Source organism: Chiloscyllium plagiosum, unplaced genomic scaffold (genome assembly GCF_037043375.1).
Source record: "Chiloscyllium plagiosum isolate Xiang-an unplaced genomic scaffold, Cpla_swu_hap1 HiC_scaffold_42, whole genome shotgun sequence".
NCBI classification, from domain to species: Eukaryota; Metazoa; Chordata; class Chondrichthyes; order Orectolobiformes; family Hemiscylliidae; genus Chiloscyllium; species Chiloscyllium plagiosum.
The window spans coordinates 841,825-863,738 of record NW_028270180.1 but is presented as its reverse complement, the minus strand read 5'-3'; the positions used below and the strand labels follow the sequence as shown (position 1 = coordinate 863,738).

At 43.3% G+C, this 21,914-nt stretch overlaps 1 protein-coding gene across 12 annotated transcripts in view; it reads right to left on the bottom strand.

The window, feature by feature from the left end:
• Positions 1-21,914, bottom strand: part of entrep2 (endosomal transmembrane epsin interactor 2) — a 98,319-nt gene that overhangs the window by 16,313 nt on the left and 60,092 nt on the right. For 5 of the 12 annotated variants that reach the window (XM_043680321.2, XM_087982171.1, XM_087982172.1 and 2 more), the window contains 4 exons: positions 10,821-10,931; positions 6,010-6,141; positions 5,049-5,156; positions 474-628 (listed from right to left, as the gene is read on the bottom strand). In XM_043680321.2, coding sequence (XP_043536256.2) covers positions 474-628; positions 5,049-5,156; positions 6,010-6,141; positions 10,821-10,931 — 506 coding nt within the window. The remainder of the gene's footprint in view (positions 1-473; positions 629-5,048; positions 5,157-6,009; positions 6,142-10,820; positions 10,932-21,914) is intronic. The other 7 variants (XM_087982168.1, XM_087982175.1, XM_087982174.1 and 4 more) reach the window with 5 other exon arrangements.

Genomic DNA, 21,914 nt, shown 5'->3' with positions numbered 1-21,914 from the left:
TTTAGAATGAAGTCATAGTTTTAAGCTAAGGGATAGTAGAATTAAAGTAGACAGGAGGAAGAGTAGACAAGGGTTGAGAAACTGTGGAATTAATTACCCAGAGTGTGGTGGCTGGGACATTGAGAAAATTTGAAGAGATAGATTTTTAATTTGTAATGCATTATTGGGTTATGGGGAATGTGCAGGAAAGTGGAGTTGACAGATGAGTTCAGCCATGATCATATTGTATGGTGGAATGGGTGTGAGGGGCTGAACAGCTTATTCCTGCTCTTAGTTCTTATATTCTTAAAAAGAATAGCAAAGGTTCCTAATGCTGGTGACTATCCAGTGGCTTCTGCTGGTCTAGGCTTGGCTGAGTTACTGGTGATATTCTCTATCTATGCCTACTGATCCCAGCAAAAATTGCATCTTCAGGATAGGAGGGAAAGCTAGAAACAAGCTGTAGCTGGCAGATTAAGAATAAGAGCACTCACCTCTGGGTCTCAGCTCCTGGGCTACAGGTATATTCTGGAGGATAGTATGGCGGAGGTGGTAGAGGAGGGATGAACTCGTCAAAATCCAGTGGTTGCTGCAGAACTGTACCATGGGGAGACGCGCACTCAGGATTTGGAACTCTCTGTGGAATAAGCTGTTAGGAAGGCCAAATAAACAATATAATAATGGAAAAGGACAGAGTGTCTCCCAGAGAGATATGTTTGGGACTGAAATTATATGACAGCAGTTTCTTGATTACAGAGCCTGTAATTCATTGATTACATCCTGACACCCACTCAGATGCCTCTCCCCACAACATACCAGGAAGATGCAAGACTGATCCAGAGGAGAAGTCACATGTTTCCCAGTAAAAATTCAACAGTTCCAAACTACCATTAAGTCTTGAAGATAGGAAACAAATACTTCTGTTTATCCACAACCTTTTTTAAGGGATTGGAAACAAATGGCAGCAACATTCCACTACCATAAATTAATTTTAATAAAAGGAAATATGGACAGGTAATTTTGTTTTAATATTCACTTGTGGAATGTAGGCATCGCTGCTTGGCCAGGATTCACTGTTTGTCCAGGATTCACTGCCTGTCCATAGATGCTTTCCACTGTTCTGTGGCCATGGTTGAGTGCACCATGGTTTTCTGAATTGTGATACAAACAATTAATTCTAAGTCCATTTGTATTGTCTTATATGAGAGTGTGTGTTTGTGGGGCAGGTTTGATGGGAGCAGCAGTTAAATGCGATCCACATATGTTACTGTATCTGGCTTGTAATTCCATCTGATTCTGATCAATACAAGATATGCAACTAAATACTGCCTCATGATACACAGATACAAAGGTTTGTTGATTAAAACCATACATAAGAACTGTTTTCAGAGTGGATGCATCACAATGTACGTTCATTTGAATTAGAAGCAGAAGGAGCCCAATCCACCCCTTGGGTCACTATTCAATAAGATCATGGCTGAACTGATTCTGCCCTCAGCTCCACCTTCCTGCGCCCGTAACCTCACACTGACCCTAAACTCCCTTGTATGTCTAATATCTGTGTAATTCAGCCTTGAGTATATCCAGTGACCCTGCCTCCACTTTTAGGGCAGAAACAAAATTTCACATAGACTTTCTTCCCAAGGACTAGTTTATATTTAACAAACAGGAAGAGGATGAAACCCAGGACGTATGAACTTCTTTTTGAAGAAATTATCAGGACACTGAAACATTTAGTGAAAATCTGGAAATGTCCCAACAAAACCTTGATTTTTGGTCACCCTAGTCAATTGGCCTAGTAACTCTCCAACATTCCGTCTGTTTCAGCAGAGAGCAGTTCAGCCCCACATAATATCAAGAAGGAGCTGGAATCAGGCCCAATGTTTCCCCAGCTTGTGCTGACTTAGGCTAAATTAGCACAGTGGTTAAAGTTAAAGTTCATACTTTGTTTTCCAGGAAAGGAGGGTAAAAATTTAATGACAAACCTGTTTACAATACTATTTTAAATTGCATCACTAGAAGGAGTTTCTTATTAGAGGTACAGTAGTCTTGAAAGTTTAAATAAGACACCTTTATAAAAACAGTGCCTGTTAAAGCACTGAACACCATTAGTTTTGGAGGGCAATCACTGTTACATAGCCTTGAATTTTAGCCAGAATCAGCACTATAATATCGCACAAGCAGCTACTGTTGTCAGGGATGACTTGCCTGGGCTTCTTCAAATTGTACAATGGAATGTTTTATATCCATCTAAGAGGGTGGATGAGACCATATTTTAATGTTTAATCCTAAAGACAATACCTCTGACAAAGAAAGATTCCATTGCTACTGTACTTAGAATGTTAGCCTAGCTCATGGAATTGAAGATGAAAGCACTTTCTGATTTCAGGGTGAATGCCACTTGAGTCATAGCTTACAGTATTCAAAACCATGTTGCCAGGAATACGTATTTGTAATTAAGGACTTTATGAAAATCTGGAAGATATGGAACTATTTGGAGAATTTCTGGATTGAAAGGGGTTTAAACCATGTGGTTCGTGGAAATGAAGTCAATAATTCAATGTGTACTACGATATAGCTGCTGTTTTCAGGAAGTCAAGAACCTTTAGCGAAAAGATGAGTAAAACTTTTAGGGAGATAAGAAATAGGGTTTAAGGTCCTGACTGAAAAATCTGGCTTTGAAAGGGCTATGTGGGCCTCCATGCTAATGGTTGCCGAGAAACCTTTTGACTTTGTTTTCTGTTTTAGAGACCTAACTAAATATGAGGAAGAAACTCCAGGAGCTGCAAGTCTTTCCTTTTCTTTTAAACTATAAATTCTGCAGAGACTGTTGTCTCTTGTGTTGAATGAGAATTTCTGTGTTTGGATTTAAGTGAATCTGGTTTGAAAACCAGACTATTCGTACAATCATTCAGTACAGAAAACGCCCCTTTAACCAATCAAGTCTGTACAGACAAAAACACATCATTATCTACACTAGTCCCAATTTCCTGGACTATAGCCTTGAATTTATGACACTTCAAATGCTCATCCAGGCACTTTTTTAAGGATTGTAAGGTTTTCATGCCTCAACTACTATCCATAGTCCAGACGTTGTCAACCAGTATTAGCCATTTGATTCAAAAGTCAGATTAGAGTTATACTAAATGTATTTTAAGTTCACTAAAACAGACTGGTGAAAGGTCTGTCATTCTGGATAGTAGTACCAAAGGGTATCGATGGCATTTCGGTGATATATATTAATTTACCATTGGGTTGCTCTCTCATTAGAAAGATGGTGGTTATCCTGAGGGACACCACAGCTCACATGAGGTGGAGTTGGAAAAGAGAGCCATTCATGGTAACCTCAGCCAGTGTGGGAACTGAATCCACGCTTGTGGCATCACATCACTCTGCATCGCAAACCATACTTTTGGCGTGAATGGAGGAGTAATGGGGCTTGTGTACCAACACATTCATTCCATCAGAGTCATAAAAATGTTCAAAACATTTGGACCAACAATGTAGATATTGGGGCTGACTCAGTAAACTCAGACAACTAAGTCAAGATTAGAGTGGTGCTGGAAAAGCAGCAGGTCAGGCAGCATACGAGAAGCAGGAAAATAGACGTTTCGGGCAAAAGCCCTTCATCAGGAATGAGGCAAGGAGCCTGCGGGGTGGAGAGATAAATGAGAGGGGGATGGGGCTGGGGAGAAGGTAGCTAAGAGGGCAGTAGGTGGATGGAGGTGGGGATGAAGGTGATAGGTCGGAGAGGAGGGTGGAGCTGATAGGTGGGAAGGAAGATTGGCAGGTAGGACAGAACATGAGGATGTGCTGAGCTGATAGGTTGGAACTGTGGTAAGGTGGGTGAGGGGAAATGAGGAAACTGGTAAAGTCCACATTGATGCCCTGGGGTTGAAGAGTTCCGAGACAGAAAATGAGGCGTTCTTCCTCCAGGTGTCGGGTGGTGAGGGAGTAGCGGTGGAGGAGGCCCAGGACCTGCATGTCCTCAGCAGAGCGGGAGGGGGAATTGAAATGTTCAGCCACGGGGCAGTGGGGTTGATTGGTGCGGGTATCCCGGAGATGTTCCCTAAAGCGCTCTGCGAGAAGGTGTCCAGTCTCCCTAATGTAAAGGAGACCGTATCGGAAGCAACGGATACAATAAAGTGTCTTTTATATACCACCACAGTCACAATATCATACCCAAACTCATAAAATCATACAGCACAGAAACAGGCTCTTTGGCCCAACTCGTCCATGTCAACTAGGTTTCCTAAACTGAACTAGTCCCCATTTGCCTGTGTTTTGCCCATATTCCTCTAAACCTTTCCTATCCACATACCTGTCCAAATCTCTGTTAAGTGCTGTAATTGTACCTATGTCTACTACTTCCTCAGGCAGCTCATTCCATATATATGTACCACCCTCTGTATGAAAAAGTTGCCCCTCAGGTCTCTTTTATATCTTTCCCCTCTCACCTTAAACCTGTACCCTCTAGCTTTGGATTCCCTTACCCTGGGGGAAAAGACCTTGACTATTCACTGTTTCTCTGCCCCTTGTTTCTGTGCTGTATGACTGTAAGATTCTATCCAGCCTCCCCTTGTAACTCAATCATTCAAGGACTCTCTCTCCTCCAGAACATTTCTACCAATCACAAATGATCATGCTAAAGGCACGATGAGATCTTTGCTCTTGTAGATCAAATTCGGTGGGTATAGGGTTAGGATTAGAAAGCAGAATTCATCCTTGTCTCCTATGGTCACTCATTCCTTTACAAAACTTTACATTTTCTCACCTCCTTCAACTTTTGCAATTATCCCCACTCAAACTACTTAACATTCCTCACTAAAAGAACCAAGGATTTCTACTTTTTTTCTGGAGGCTGTGCTAAAGTTTTTGAGTGGGAAACGAGATTTGAATTTCAGGAGAAATTCACTCAGTAGGTATGTGTTGGATGGATCTCATTACTCTGCCTCTGTATTAATTTACATACAGTTGCTCAAGGCCATGAAAGAGGTAGCTCCTGCAGGGTAGTAAACAGACACAGCTTTCTTAGAAACACTGTCCTTTATTAATGAACAGACACTCACCATCTGCACAATATCAGCTGTGGCCACCTGCATACAGCATATCACAGTCGCCAAGGCACATATGATGGTAGAGATAACATTCAGTGCACAGATGCTGAATAAAAGATCCTGTGGACATAGACCATGATTATAAGTTTGGTAGAAAATAGCAGGCATAGTGCAACTGAAATACAATTAAATGACCCATGGCCTGAACATGCATCACTCCTCATTTTATTTCGAACACAATAAGTGCACTTATCCCAATACTAAATTGTAAGGGTAACACTAAAAGGATACATAGAACATAAAACATTACAACGCAGTACAGGCCTTTCAGCCTTCAATGTTGCAACGACTTATGGAACCAATCTGAAACCCATCTATCCTACACTATTCCATTTTCATCCATATGTCTACCCAATGACTATTTAAATGCATCTACTACAGGGTGAGGCTTTTAAGTGTCACTTTGTGAATACACATTGGCAATTCTTTTCTGAAGTTTTGTGCCAAGTGCAAAATCAAATTACTCTGGTATATATAATAAAAATAAAAAACAGAAGATGCTGAAAATATCCTGCAGGTAAGGAAGCATCTGCTTTTTCAGACCTTCAAACTGGTTCAGTTCAATTCCAGTGAAAGGCCACCAATATGAAATGGTTCATTGTTTCTTACTCAATCAGATGCTGCCTAATCTGCTGAAGGTTTCCAGCACTTTTGATTTAGTTTCTGTGCTTAGTGTTGCACGCTGCATTCAGAATTGGAATTATCTCTACAACCTGGGCCGGATTTGATTTTGCAGTCAGGGTTTTCATTAGTTCTGTGGTTAAGGCTAGAACCTATTTGGTTCCGTACTCAGAGTTCTATAGGGCTCTGTGACTGGAATTATATCAGGTTCTGTGGCCAGGGTAATATTGAGTTTTGCAGGAACAGTTGGAATTTGTTCGGATTGCTGGAGCTGGTTTCAGCAGAATCTTACCTTTAAAGCTAGATGCACTATGCCACACTGTCGGAATGGGTTAAGTTTCAGTGTTTCAGTAAAGCTGCTGCAGCCTTTTGTTTGCTCCTGAATTTCACAGCAAACACACACACCATCACCATCAAATTTATACTGCCAACAAAAAACAGCCATCAGAGGCAGCAGTACAACAAATGAAATTATACAGTTCTCACAGGCGTTTTGTCATAGAACATAGAAAAATACAGCGCAGTACAGCCCTTTGGCACTCGATGTTGCGCCGATCCAAACCCACCTAACCTACACTAGCCCACTATCCTCCATATGCCTATCCAATGCCCGTTTAAATGCCCATAAAGAGGGAGAGTCCACCACTGCTACTGGCAGGACGTTCCATGAACTCACAACTCGCTGAGTAAAGAACCTACCCCTAACATCTGTCCTATACCTACCACCCCTTAATTTAAAGCTATGCCCCCTCGTAATAGCTGACTCCATACGTGGAAAACGGTTCTCATGGTCAACCCTATCTAAACCCCTAATCATCTTGTACACCTCTATCAAGTCACCCCTAAACCTTCTTTTCTCCAATGAAAACAGCCCCAAGTGCCTCAGCCTTTCCTCATACGATCTTCCTACTATACCAGGCAACATCCTCTGCACCCGTTCCAGTGCCTCCACATCCTTCCTATAGTATGGCGACCAAAACTGCACACAATACTCCAGATGCGGCCGCACCAGAGTCTTATACAACTGCAACATGACCTCAGGGCTCCGGAACTCAATTCCTCTACCAATAAAAGCCAGTACGCCATATGCCTTCTTCACTGCACTGTTTACCTGGGTGGCAACTTTCAAAGATTTGTGTACATGGACACCAAGATCCCTCTGCTCATCCACACTACCAAGTATCCGACCATTAGCCCAGTACCCCGTCTTTTTGTTACTCTTACAAAAGTGAATCACCTCACACTTACCTATATTGAACTCCATTTGCCACCTTTCTGCCCAGCTCTGCAACTTATCTATATTCCGCTGTAACCTGACACATCCATCCTCACTGTCAACAACTCCACCGACTTTCGTATCATCCGCAAACTTGCTCACCCAACCTTCTAGCCCCTCCTCCAGGTCATTTATAAAAATGACAAACAGCAATGGTCCCAAAACAGATCCTTGCGGAACACCGCTAGTAACTGCACTCCAAGATGAACCTTTACCATCAACTAGTACCCTCTGTCTTCTTCCAGCCAGCCAATTCCTAATCCAAACCTCCAACTCACCCTCAATGCCATATCTCCGTATTTTTTGCAGTAGCCTACCATGGGGAACCTTATCAAACGCCTTAGTAAAATCCATATATACCACATTTACCGCTTTACCCTCGTCCACCTCCTTAGTCACCTTCTCAAAGAATTCAATAAGGTTTGTGAGGCACGACCTGCCCTTCACAAAACCACGCTGACTATCCTTGATCACATTATTCCTATCCAGATGTTCATAAATCCTATCCCTTACAATTCTCTCTCAGACCTTGCCCACAACAGAAGTGAGACTCACCGGCCTATAGTTACTAGGGTTATCCCTAATCCCCTTCTTGAACAAGGAAACCACATTTGCTATCCTCCAGTCTACTGGCACTATTCCTGTAGACAACGAGGACATAAAAATCAAGGCCAATGGCTCTGCAATCTCCTCCCTAGCTTCCCAGAGAATCCTAGGATAAATGCCATCAGGCCCAAGGGACTTATCTATTTTCACCCTTTCCAGAATTTCCAACACCTCTTCCCTCCATACCTCAAAGCCGTCCATTCTAATTAATTGTGACTCAATATTCACCTCGGCAACAATGTCCTGTTCCTGAGTGAATACTGACGAAAAGTATTCATTCAGTGTCTCCCCAATCTCTTTAGCCTCCACACGTAACTTCCCACTACTATCCTTGACTGGACCTATTCCTACCCTAGTCATTCTTTTATTCCTGACATACCTATAGAAAGCCTTAGGGTTTTCCCTAATCCTACCAACTAAGGACCTTTCATGTCCCCTCCTTGCTGCTCTTAGCTCTCTCTTCAGATCCTTCCTGGCTACCTTATAACTCTCAATCGCCCCAATTGAACCTTCACGCTTCATCTTTACATAGGCCGCCCTCTTCCATTTAACAAGGGATTCCAATTCCTTATTAAACCACGGCTCCCTCACACGGCCCTTTCTTCCCTGTCTGACAGGTACATACTTATCAAGGACACTCAATAGTTGCTCCTTGAACAAGCTCCACATATCAATTGTGCCCAACCCTTGAAGCCTACTTTTCCAAGCCACGCATCCTAGGTCGTGCCTCACCGCATCATAATTTCCCTGCCCCCAGCTATAACTCTTGCCCCGCAGTGCACACTTATCCCTCTCCATCACTAGAGTAAAAGTCACCGAATTGTGGTCACTGTCCCCAAAGTGCTCACCTACCTCCAATTCTAACACCTGGCCTGGTTTTACCCAGAACCAAATCCAGTATGGCCTCACCTGTTGTTGGCCTGTCTACATATTGTGTCAGGAAACCCTCCTGCACACATTGGACAAACACCGACCCATCTAACGAACTCGAGCTATAGCTTTCCCAGTCAATATCTGGAAAGTTAAAGTCCCCCATAACAACCACCCTATTACTTTCACTCTTTTCCTGAATCATCCTCGCAATCCTTTCTTCTACGTCTCTAGGACTATTAGGAGGCCTGTAGAAACCTCCTAACAGGGTGACCTCACCTTTCCTATTCCTAACCTCAGCCTAAACTACCTCAGATGGCGATTCTTCATCCATCGTCCTTTCCACCGTTGTAATACTATCTTTGACAAGCAATGCCACACCTCCCCCTCTTTTACCCCCACCTCTGACCCTACTAAAACATTTAAACCCTGGAACCTGCAACAGCCAATCCTGTTCCTGTTCTACCCATGTCTCCGTAATAGCCACAACATCGAAATCCCAGGTACCAACCCACGCTACAAGTTCACCTACTTATTTCGTATACTTCTTGCATTGAAGTATACACACTTCAAGCCACTTTCCTGTTTACAGGCATCCTCCTTTGAGATTGATGCCATGTTCCTAACCTCCCTACACTCCAGGTCCTGCACCCTAAAGCTACAGTCTAGGTTCCCCTGCCCCTGCAGAGTTAGTTTAAACCCCCCCCAAGAGCACTAGCAAACCTCCCGCCAGGTGCTGGTGCCCCTCAGGTTCAGGTGTAGACCATCCTGTTTATAGAGGTCCCACCTTCCCCAGAAAGAACCCCAGTTATCCAGATACCGGAATCCCTCCCTCCTGCACCATCCCTGTAGCCACGCATTTAACTGTTCTCTCTCCCTATTCCTCGACTCTCTATCACGTGGCACCGGTAACAAACCAGAGACAACAACTCTGTTTGTTCTAACTCTGAGCTTCCAACCTAGCTCCCTGAAAGCCTGCCTAACATCCTCAGCCCTCCTCCTACCACCTATGTCTTTGGTGCCAATGTGGACCACAACTTCAGGCTGCTCCCCCTCCCCCTTAAGGACCCGGAAAACACGATCAGAGACGTCACGTACCCTTGCACCTGGGAGGCAACATACCAAACATGCGTCTCTCTCACCCCCACAGAACCGCCTATCTGTGCCCCGAACTATCGAGTCCCCAATAACTATTGCTCTGCTCTTCTCTACCCTTCCCTTCTGAGCAACGTGGACAGGCTCCGTGCCAGAGGCCTGAACCCCATTGCTTACCCCTGGTAAGTCGTCCACCCCACAAGTATCCAAAACGGTATACTTGTTCTTGAGGGGAACGGCCACAGGGGGTCCCTGCACTGGCTGCTTCCTCCCAGTCCCCCTCACTGTCACCCATCTGTCTGCAATCTTTGGAGTTACTACTTCCCTAAAGCTCCGATCTATGACCCCCTGTGCCTCCCGAATGATCCTAAGTTCATCCAACTCCAGCTCCAGTTCCCTAACACGGTCTTGGAGGAGCTGGAGATGGGTGCATTTCCTGCAAGTGTAATCAGCAGGGACGACCATGGCATCCCTCACCTCAAACGTGTTGCAAGAGGAACATTGCACTGCCTTCACTGCCATCCCTCTAAAAGTAACCTTTTAAAAAAAAACTAGGTCAGTACAAAGTTAAACTTGCTATTGTCCTTCACAGTTACGTATTTAGTCCAACACATTTTGTAGTGATTCTGTTGCCTTTAGTTTACGGAGGTCAATATCTGTATCGAGTTTCAGAATAAAGCACAGCCACCTCAGTGAGTATCCAATTCCTGGTGGCATCAAATCACTAGACTGAGTGCTGGGATGGCAGGGCTGAAAAGAGACTGGATTGGATACAATTATATTTACTAAAGAAGAGAGAGGGATATATTTAGAAGAGAGAGGGATTCTCATAGAAACCAATACAATTTAAACAGGGGTAAAAGCAGGAAACATGTTCTCAATGTCTGCGGAATCCAGAACCAGGGCTCACAGATGGAGGATATGGAGTAGACCCTTGAGGACTGAAATAAAGAGAAATTTGGTGAGCTGTTGAAATTCTCAACTACAGCACGCAGCTGAGGCTAAAATGCTGAATGTTTTCAAGAACTTAGATATAGGCTATTATGCAGAGAAACTGGGAGGAGGATACTGAGTTGGATGATCAGTCCTTATCATTACTGAATAGCAGAGCAGGCTCATAGGGCCAAGTGGCCTATTCCTGCTTATATTTTCTATATTTCCTTGGCAACACAAGGATTTTATTGTTAACTTGATACCCAAACCTTGTATCCTAGATGCCAATACAAAATGAGTAGGGAAAGGAATCTGTGACCTACCAGGTGACACTTCTCCAGGGAGGTCACCATCTGAGCATTCTGACAGGAAAGGATGGAGCCAGCCAGGTTCAGTATCACACACACAGCTGACAGCAGCATGAAGAAGGTAATCTATGGGCAGAAAACATTACACTGTCAAATGTTTGAGAAGTTGAGACAACAGCTGGAACCTGATCTCAAAGCTTCCTCCCTTTGAGAACTAATGCTCTACTCTGCACCATGCCACACACAATGATACTAACTGGTTACTCCCTAGTGCATATCACAATACCCTGGGGCTTAAAGCCCAGGCTGGTTACAAATTGTCAAGAGTGTAATTATATTTTGTAATAGGAAAGTTTTGTCTTTATAACAGACAGATAATCCCACAAAATGGATCCCGGAAATCCTTAAAACTAGCCTCGTATTGGGACTAGGCTGCAATTATCTCAAAATGAGTCAGGAAAGAGGCCGGGTTCACATCCAACTGGCTCCAGATGTGTATAAAAATATCTCTGAACAGGTTTTTTAGAAAATTTGCATACTCAAGAAGCTTAAAAGCATCTAGGACAAAGTAAGCTGCTTGACTGGTTTGGTGCGCTTGCCTTTCTTGGACTGCGCATTGAGTATAGGAGTTGGAATGTCATGTTGCAACTGTACAGGACATTGGTTTGGCCACTTTTGGAATACTGCATGAAATTCTGATCTCCCTGCCATAGTAAAGATGTAGCGAAACTTGACACAGTTCAGAAAAGATGTACAAAGATGTTGCCAGGGTTGAAGGGTTTGAGCTATAGAGAGAGGCTAAATAGGCTGGGGCTGTTTTCCCTGGAGCATCGGAGGCTGAGGGGTGACCTTATAGAAGTTTATAAAATCATGACAGGCAACAATAGGGTGAATAGCCAAGGCCTTTCCCCAGAGTAGAGGAGTCCAAAACTAGCCAGCACAGGTTTAAGGTGGTGAGGGGCAAGATTTAAAAGGGAGCTAACGGGCAACTTTTTCACACAGAGGGTGGTGTATGTATGGAATAAGCTGCCAGAGGAAATGGTGGAGCGTGGCACAATTATCGATGTTGTGACCATTTCTGAGACATGGATAGAGCAGGGACAGGAATGGTTATTTGCAGGTTCCAAGTTCAGATGTTTCAGTAAGAACAGAAATAATGATAAAAGAGGGGGAGGTATGGCATTGATTTCAAGGACAGTATTATGGTGGCAGAAAGGATGTTTGAGGACTCATCTAATGAGGTAGTTTGGGCAGAGGTTAGAAACAGGTATGGGAAATTCACCCTATTGGGAGTTTTCCATTGGACTCTGAATTGTTCCCAAAATATCGAGAAAAGGATGGCAAAGGTGATTCTGGATAGGAGCGAGAGTAACAGAATAGTTTTTATGGGGGACTTTAACTTTCCAAATATTGACTGGAAATACTATAGCTTGATTACTTTAGATGGGTCAGTTTTAGTCCAACATGTGCAGGATGGTTTTGTTGACACAGTATGTAGACAGACCAATAAGAGGTGAGGTCATATTGGATTTGGTACTGGGTAATGAACCCGGCGAGGCGTTAGATTTAGAGGTAGGAGAGCACGTTAGTGACAGTGAGCACAATTCAGTTATGTTTACTTTAGCGATGGAAAGGGATCGGTATATACTGCAGGGCAAGAGTTATAATTGAGGGAAGGCAATTATGATGCAATTAGGGAGAATTTAGGATGCATATGATGGGGAAGGAAAGTGCAGGGGATGGGCACAATTGAAATGTGGAGCTTATTTAAGGAACAGCTCCTGCGTGTCCCTGATAAATATGTACCTGTCAGGCAGGGAGGAGGTGTCCGAGTGAGGGAGCCATGCTTTACTAAGGAAGTATAATCTCTTGTCAAGAGGGAGAAGAAGGCTTATGTTAGGATCAGCTCAGTTAAGGTGCTTGAGAGTTATAAGCTAGCGAGGAAAGACCTAAAGACAGAACTAAGAAGAGCCAGGAGGTGACATGAGAAGTCATTGGCAGGTAGGATTTTGGAAAGAACCTGAAGCTTTCTAGAGGTATATCAGGAATAAAAGAATGACTTTAGTCAGATTAGGGCCAGTCAAGGACAGTAGTGGGAAGTGGTGTGTCAAGTCCGAGGAGATAGGCGAAGCGCTAAAAGAATTTTTTTGTCGGTATTCACACTGGAAAAAGGCAATGTTGTCGAGGAGAATACTGAGATACAGACTACTAGACTAGACAGGATTGAGGTTCACAAGGAGGAGGTGTTAGCAATTCTTGAATGTGTGAAAATAGATAAGTCCCCTGAGACAGATGCGATTTATCCTAGAATTCTCTGGGAAGCCAAAGAGGAGATTGCAGAGCTTTTGGCTTTGATCTTTATGCCGTGATTGTGTACAGAAATAGTACCAGAAGATTGGAGGATAGCAAATGTTATCCTCTTGTTCAAGAAGGGGAGTAGAGACAACCCTGGTAATTACAAACCAGTGCACCTTACTTCAGTTGTGGGTAAAGTGTTGGAAAAGGTTGGCAGAGATAGGGTTTATAATCATCTAAAGAGGAATAAGTTGATTAGGGATAGTCAACACGGTTTTGTAAAAGGTAGGTCGTGCCTCACAAACCTTATTGAGTTCTTTGAGAAGGTGACCAAACAGGCGTATAAGGGTAAAGTGGTTGGTGTGAAAACAGCCCCAGCCTATTCAGCCTCTCTCTATAGCTCAAACCCTCCAACCCTGGCAACATCTTTGTAAGTCTTTTCTGAACTGTGTCAAGTTTCGCTACATCTTTACTATGGCAGGGAGATCAGAATTTCATGCAGTATTCCAAAAGTGGCCAAACCAATGTCCTGTACAATTGCAACATGACATTCCAATTCAATAAGATGTTTGAACAAAATACAGAGGCATGGGATTGAGGGTGATTTAGTCGTTTGGATAAGAAATTGGTTAACTGAAAGGAGATAGAGGGTGGTGATTGATGGGAAATGTTCAACCTGGAGTTCAGTTACTAGGCTGAAAAATGTGTTGCTGGAAAAGCACAGCAGGTCAGGCAGCATCCAAGGAGCAGGAGAATCGACATTTCGGGCATAAGCCCTTCTTCATCGATTCTCCTGCTCCTTGGATGCTGCCTGACCTGCTGCGCTTTTCCAGCAACACATTTTTCAGCTCTGATCTCCAGCATCTGCAGTCCTCACTTTCTCCTAGTTCAGTTACTAGGATCTGTTTTGGAGCTACTGCTGTTTGTCATTTTTACAAATGACCTGGAAGAGGGCATAGAAGGATAGGTTAGTAAATTTGCGGATGACACTAAGGTGGAGTTGTGGACAGTGCTGAAGGATGTTGCAGGTTACGGAGGGACATAGATAAGCTGCAGAGTTGGGCTGAGAGGTGGCAAATGGAGTTTAATGTGGAAAAATGTGAGGTGATTCACAGGAATACAGAGTACTGGGCTAATGGCAAGATTCTTGGCAATGTAGATGAGCAGAGAGATCTCTGTGTCCATGTACATTGATCCCTGAAAGTTGCCACCCAGGTTGAAGGGTTGTTAAGAAGGCATACGGTGTGTTAGCTTTTATTGGTAAAGGGATTGAGTTTCGAAGCCACAAGGTCAATTTGCAGCTGTACAAAACTCTGGTGCAGCCTTACTTGGAGTATTGCATGCAGTTTTGGTTGCCACATTAGAGGAAGGATGTGGAAGTTTTAGAAAGGGTTCAGAGGTGATTTATTAGGATGTTGCCTGGTATGGAGGGAAGGCTGAGGGAACTGAGGCTGTTTTCATTAGCGGGAAGAAGGTTGAGAGGTGACTTAAGTGAGATAAAACAAGATAATCAGAGGGTTAGGTAGGGTGGACAGTGAGAGCCTTTTCACTCGAATGGTGATGGCTAGCACGAGGGGACATAGTTTTAAACTGAGGGATGATAAATATAGGTCAGATGTCAGAGCTAGTTTCTTTACTCAGAGTAATAGGGGCGTAGAACACACTGCCTGCAACAGTAGTAGACTCGCCAAGTTTAAGGACATTTAAATGGTCATTGGATAAACATATGGATGAAAATGGAATAATGTCGGATAGATAGGCTTGAGATTGGTTCCACAGGTTGGTGCAACATCAAAGGTCCGAAGGACCTGTACTGCACTGTAAAGTTGTATGTTCTACAATATTTAAAAGGTATCTTGATAGGTATATGAATAGGAAGGGTTTAGTGGGATAAGAGGCAAATGCAGGCAAATGACACGGATTAATTTAGAATACATGGTTGGCACGAACAAGTTGGACTAAAGGGTCTGTTTCCATGCTGTACATCTCTATGACTCTTTGACTAGTAGTGTCCATATCACATGAGCGAATGATAAAAGGTCACTGCATTTTGATGCAAGTCACTCCCTCAAGCATTTTAATTGTGGTGAGGTAAGAAGCTGAGGAAATGTCGGATATGTTCTATACTTAGTAGTATGCTTGTTTAAATACATTCTGTATGAGATGGTGTGTTCATGATGGAGTACTTTGCCTCAGCAACTAGTTAGACTTTAAAATTGGTCAAATCAGTCAGACAGTTCTCATAGTCAGGCATACTGAGGCTGTACTTTACAGTAGCATTACAGCAAATATTAAACTGATCATTATCTGAACATACAATTCCAAACTGACAAGATTCATCCATCCAAATAATTAGTTGCCATTCCTAAACATTTAGATATTCTAGATTAGGTTAGATTAGATTAGATTACAGTGTGAAAACAGGCCCTTCGGCCCAACAAGTCCACACCGACCCGCCGAAGCGAAACCCACCCATACCCCTACATTTACCCCTTACCTAACACTACGGGCAATTTAGCATGGCCAATTCACCTGACCTGCACATCTTTTGGATTGTGGGAGGAAACCGGAGCACCCGGAGGAAACCCACGCAGACACGGGGAGAATGTGCAAACTCCACACAGTCAGTCGCCTGAGGCGGGAATTGAACCTGGGTCCCTGGCGCTGTGAGGCAGCAGTGCTAACCACTGTGCCACCGTGCCGCCCCAACTGAGTGACATTCACAGGTAGACCGGTGATAATGGTTTAGCTCTTTCACAGTCAGGCTGCCATTCAGAGGCAGAACCCAGAACAACTAACTCAACCACTGAGATAAGGTGCGGCTCATTTCCTTTGGAACTCTCCTCACTCCCAACCTCGGGTGATTCTCACTAGTCACTCTCCCAGATCACTCCCCATGATCGCTTTTTCCAGATCACTTTTGGTAACTGTCCCCAGTCACTCTCCTCAGTCCCTAGCTGTCAGTCATGAACAAACTATAAACAATGAGGTTTCAAGTGGTAAACAGAGGACTGTGACGATGCTGATTAGCTGTCAGGGTGAAGGTTCACATCGACACAGACACCACTAACAGAAGGAAGACGTCAGCAAGACACTCTCTGATTTCGTGAAGACAAGCATCCAGCAGACGATGATGCTGATTGACAGTTGGGGTGAAGATTTGCATTTGCAAACAGGGGTTTGTGGAGGGACTGTTGTCAAGAGACAGTTAAACCCCAAGCACTATTTCAGTGTTTCCCTCCGTCTGTCCTCTAACCACAAGAAGAAAATCATGATGAGGATCACAAGCAAGGGAAAGTGAGTGGTCGTGCCCTGCTGTAAGTTACCACAATGGAGAGAACTGAGTAGCGGGTAATGCAGGTAAGTCCTTACAAATTCTATCACTTAGAGTACTTTTTTCGGGTTCTAATCTGTAAGAGAGGTACACAGACCAGGAAAGAAAGGCCACAGATAACTGGATTTAATCTAGTATAAAGTACTCTCCAAGGTTTAATTTAAAGAGGTGAACCATGGTAGGACAGCTCAAAGCCTTGTCTTGCTCCATGTGGCAGGCCTGGGACAGTTCTAGTCCCCCAGGTCAGTATGTGTGCAGGTACAACTCCTGGAAGCTTGGGTTTCAGAGCTGGAGCGGCAACTGGGGATACTGTGGAGCATCTGTGAGGCAGAGAGTATCGTGGATGGCACGTACAGAGAGATAGTTGCACCACAGGCTCAGACTCTGCGGGCAGGAAGAGAATGGATGACCATTAGATACAGACAGACAGACAGATAGGCAGGTAGTGCAGGAATCTCCTGTGGCCATTCCCCTGCAAAACAGACTTACTGTTTTGATACTGTTGAGGGGAATGACTTCTCAAGGGAAAGCAGCAGCAACCAAACTCATTGCATTACAGTTGGCTCTGCTGCAGAGGGGAGGGATAAAAAATGTGCCACAGAATAGATAGAGGGGACACAGTTGTAAGGCGAATAAACAGGAGTTTCTGTGGCCACAAATGAGATTCCAGAATGGTATGTTGCCTCCCTGATGTGAGGATCAAGAATGTCTCAGAGTGGGTACAGGACATTTGGGAGGGTGAGGGTGAATAGCTAGTGCTCGTGGGACACATCAGTACAAACAACATAGGCAAAAAAAGGGATGATGTTCTAAAAGTACAACACAGGGAGCGAGGAAGAAAGTTAAAAAATTGGACCTCTATTTTAGGAACGGAAATAAAAGTGGACCCCGTATCTCTCCTCTTGGGCTTTTCGAACTTTCTCTCCCTGGACACGTACGGGAAGAGACTATTTTCTATTCTTTCTTTCTGTGCAAGGAAAAATATTTTGATGAACTGGGTGGCGGAGGGCCCCCCTGGACTTTCAAATTGGCACAGACTAATTATGGAATGTATTCCCCTTGACTTCCTTACAAATATGGTGCACCGAAAGACCGAATTATTTTATAAAATATGGCAGCCCTTTTTGAATTACATAAATACAGATATTTCGGCTATCCTAACAAGGGCTTTTATTTAATTGAGATTACAAACCTGGCTGGTCCGCGGCCCCTCGGGGGAGGAATCCCGCACGAATACGGGTTTTATCATATCTGATGCTAACACATCCCGAGCATGTAAGAGACTTAAATATACACCCTGGTTAGTTGTAGGTTAGATTAGTAGATAGTTGAGTTTTGTTTGTTTGTTTTTTTTTCTTTTCAGTTTTTTTTGTTGTTTTGTTTTTTTTGTCAAATTTTGGCTATTGTATATTTGAGCTAATTGTATATCAATGTTTATATCTGAGAGTTTTGTTTATTTTTGTAAACTTGTAAAAATGTTAAATTTCTAATAAAAATATCTTTTAAAAAAAATTGGACCTCAAAGGTAGTGATTTCAGGGTTACTACTAGTGCCACGTGCCAGTCAGAGTAGAAACGACAGGATATGTCAAATGAAAATGTAGCTAAAAAGATGGTGTCAGAGGGAGGATTTCAGATTCCTGGGGCATTGGAACTGGTTCAGGGGAGGTGGGACGTGTACAAAATGGACAAGTTACATCTGGGACCGATGTCATAGGGGGTGTGTTTGCTAGAGTGGTTGGGGAGGGTTTAAAATAATATGCCAGGAGAATGAGAACCTATGTAAGGAGTCAGAGAAAGAGGGAGTAAGGACAAAAACAAAAGGTAGAAAAGGGAGTAAGAAAAGTGATAGGCAGAGAAACAAAGGACAAAATTCAAACAGGACTACTGAGAAAAATATAGGGAGCAAGACAAACAATGTTAAAAAGACAAGCTTTAAAGGCTTTGTGCCTTAATTTGCACAGCATTTGCAATAAAGTGGCTGAATTAATCGCGCAGATAGATGTAAATGGGTACGATATAATTGGGATTATGGATACATGGAGCAGGGTGCCTGGGGATGGGAACTGCATGTCCCAGGCTATTCAATATTTAGGAAGGACAGGCAAAAAGGAAAAGACGGTGGAGTGGCATTGCTGGTGAAAGAGGAAATGAACACAATAGTGAGAAAGGATATTCTGACAATGAGCACTCTGTATGGATAGAGTTGAGAAACACCAAGGGACAAAAACATTAGTGGGTGTCTCATATATAGACCCCCAAACTGCGATGGTGATGTTGGGAAAGGCATTAACAGGAAATTAAAGGTGCATGTGATAAGGGAATATCAGTGATCATGGGTGATTTTAATCTGCAGGTAGATTGGGCAAATCAAATTAGCCAAAATACTGTAGAGGAGGAATTCCTGGAGTGTATAGGGATGGTTTTCTTGACCAATATGTGGAGGAACCAACTAGAGAACTGGCCATCTTAGACTGGGTACTGTGTAATGAGAAGGGATTCATTGTCAATCTAACTGCAAGAGCTCTTGAGGATGAGCATGACACGATAGAATTTTTTTTATCAAGATGGAGAGTGAGGTAGATGATTCAGAAACTAGGGTGCTGAATCTTAATAAAGGAAACTATGAAGATATGAGGCATGAGTTAGCCTTGATAGATTGCAAAGAGTTACTTAAAGGGATGAGAGTAGATAGGCAATGGCAAACATTCAAGGAATGCATGGGAAAACTGCAACAACTGCTTATTACTGTCTGGCACAAAAGTAAAATGGGTAAGAGGTTCAATCCATGGCTTACAAAGGAAATTAAAGATAATATCCGATCTAAGGAAGAAGCGTACAGATTGCCCAAGAAAGATAACAGGGAACAGTTTAGAATTAGCAAAGAAGGACCAAGGGATTGACTGAGAAGGGGAAAATGCAGTATGAAAGTAAACTTACAGGGAACATAAAGACCAACACTAAGAGTTTTTATAGATATATGAAGAGAAAGAGATTGGTAGAGACAAATGTAGGTCCCCTACAGACAGAAATGGGGAACCATATAATAGGAGACAAAGAAATGGCTAAACAACTGAATACATACTTTGGTTCAAACCTTTAAAAAAAGGACGCAAATTAGATACCAGAAATGTTGGAGACCGCAGGATTTAGTGAAAGGGAGGGACAACAATATTAGTAGAGAAATGGTGCTGGGAAAATTGATGGGATTGAAGGTGGATAAATTCCCAGGACCTGATAATCTACATCTCCGAGTATTTAAGGAAGGGCTGTAGAAACAGTGGATGCATTGGATGGTCACCTTCCAGAACTCTATAGACTCTGGAACAGTCCCTGCAGATTGAAGGCTAGCTAAGGTCACTCCAATATTCAAAAGGGAGGTAGAGAGAAAACAAAGAATTATAGACCAATAAGCCTAACATCGGTGGTGGGGAAAATTCTCAAATCCATTATCAAGGACTTTATAGCAGAGCATTTAGAGAGCAGTGGTAGGGCAGACCGAGTCAGCATGGATTTATAAAGGGGAAATCATGCTTCACAAATCTGTTGAAATCCTATGAAGATGTAACTAGTGGAGTTGACAAGGGGGAGCCAGTTGATGTAGTATATTTGGACTTTCAAAAAACATTTGACAAAGTCCCAAATAAGAGATTATTGTGCAAGATTAAAGTGTATGGGACTGGGGAAGTATATTGAGATGGATAGAGGAAACAATCTGTAGGAATTAGTCGGTCCTTTTCAAACTAGCAGGCAGTAACTAGTGGGATGCCTCAGGAATCAGTGCTGGGACCCCAGCTATTCATAATATATATTCATGATTTAGATGAGGGAACAAAATGTAACACCTCAAAGTTTGCAGATAATACCAGGTTGGATGGGAGGGTGAAGTGCAGCATGATCTGGGCAGGTTGGGTGAGTGGGCAAATCAATGGCAGATGCAGTATAATTTGGATCAATGTGTGGTTATTCACTTTGGAAGCAAAAACAAGAAGGCAGATTATTATCTGAATGACTGTAAATTGGGAGAGGAGAGTATGGAATTGGACCTGGGTGTCCTTGTGTACCAGTCGCTGAAGGTAAGCATGCAGGTGCAACGGCAGTAAAGTGGCAAATGGTATGTTGACCTTAATACAAGAGGTTGCGAGTACAGGAGCAGGGATGTGTTGTTGCAGTTGTACAGGGCCTTGGTGAGGCCACACCTAGAATATTGTGTGCAGTTTGGTCTCCTTTTCTAAGGAAGAATATTCTTGCTCTCAAGGGAAGTCAGAGAAGGTTTATCAGGCTGATTCCAGGAATGACTGGACTGCAAGATTGACTAGGTTAGGATTGTTTTTGCAGGAGTTCAGACGAATGAGGGGGATCTCATAGAGACTTATAAAATTCTAACAGGACAAGACAGAGTAGATGCAGGAAGGGTGTTCCCAATGATAGGTGTGTCCAGCACCAGGAGTCACAGTCTGAGGATTTGGGGTAGATCATTTAGGACGGAAAGGAGGAGACACTTCTTCACCCAAAGAGTGGTGAACCTGTGGAATTCATTACCACATGATGCAGTTATAGAGTCATAGAGATGTACAGCACGGAAACAGATCCTTCGGTCCAACCTGTCTATGCCGACCAGATATCCCAACACAATCTAGTCCCACCTGCCAGCACCCGGCCCATATTCCTCCAAACCGTTCCTACTCATATACCCATCCAAATGCCTTTTAAATGTTGCAATTGTATCAGCCTCCACCACTTCCTCTGGCAGCTCATTCCAAACACGTACTACCCTCTGTGTGAAAAAGTTGCCCCTTAGGTCTCTTTTATATCTTTCCCCTCTCACCCTAAACTTATGCCCTCTAGTTCTGGACTCCCCCACACCAGGGAAAAGACTTTGTCTATTTATCTGATACATGCCCCTCATGATTTTGTAAACTTCTATAAGGTCACCCCTCAGCCTCCGATGCTCCAGAGAAAACAGCCCCAGCCAGTTCAGCCTCTCCCTAAAGCTCAAATCCTCCAACCCTGGCAACATCCTTGTTAATCTTTTCTGAACCCTTTCAAGTTTTACAACATCTTTCCGATAGGTAGGAGACTAGAATTGAATGCAATATTCCAACAGTGGCCTAATCAATGTCCTGTACAGCCATAATATGACCTCCCACTCCTGTACTCAATACTCTGACCAATAAAGGAGAGCATACCAAATGCCTTCTTCACTATCCTATCTACCTGTGACTCCACTTTCAAGGAGCTATGAACCTGCACTCCAAGGTCTCTTTGTTCAGCAACACTCCCTAGGATCTTACCATTAAGTGTATAAGTCCTGCTAAGATTTACTTTCCCAAAATGCAGCACCTCGCATTTATCTGAAGTAAACCCCATCTGCCACTTCTCAGCCCATTGGCCCATCTGGTCCAGATGCTGTTGTAATCTGAGGTAACTTTATTCGCTGTCTACAACACCTCCAATTTTGGTGTCATCTGCAAACTTACT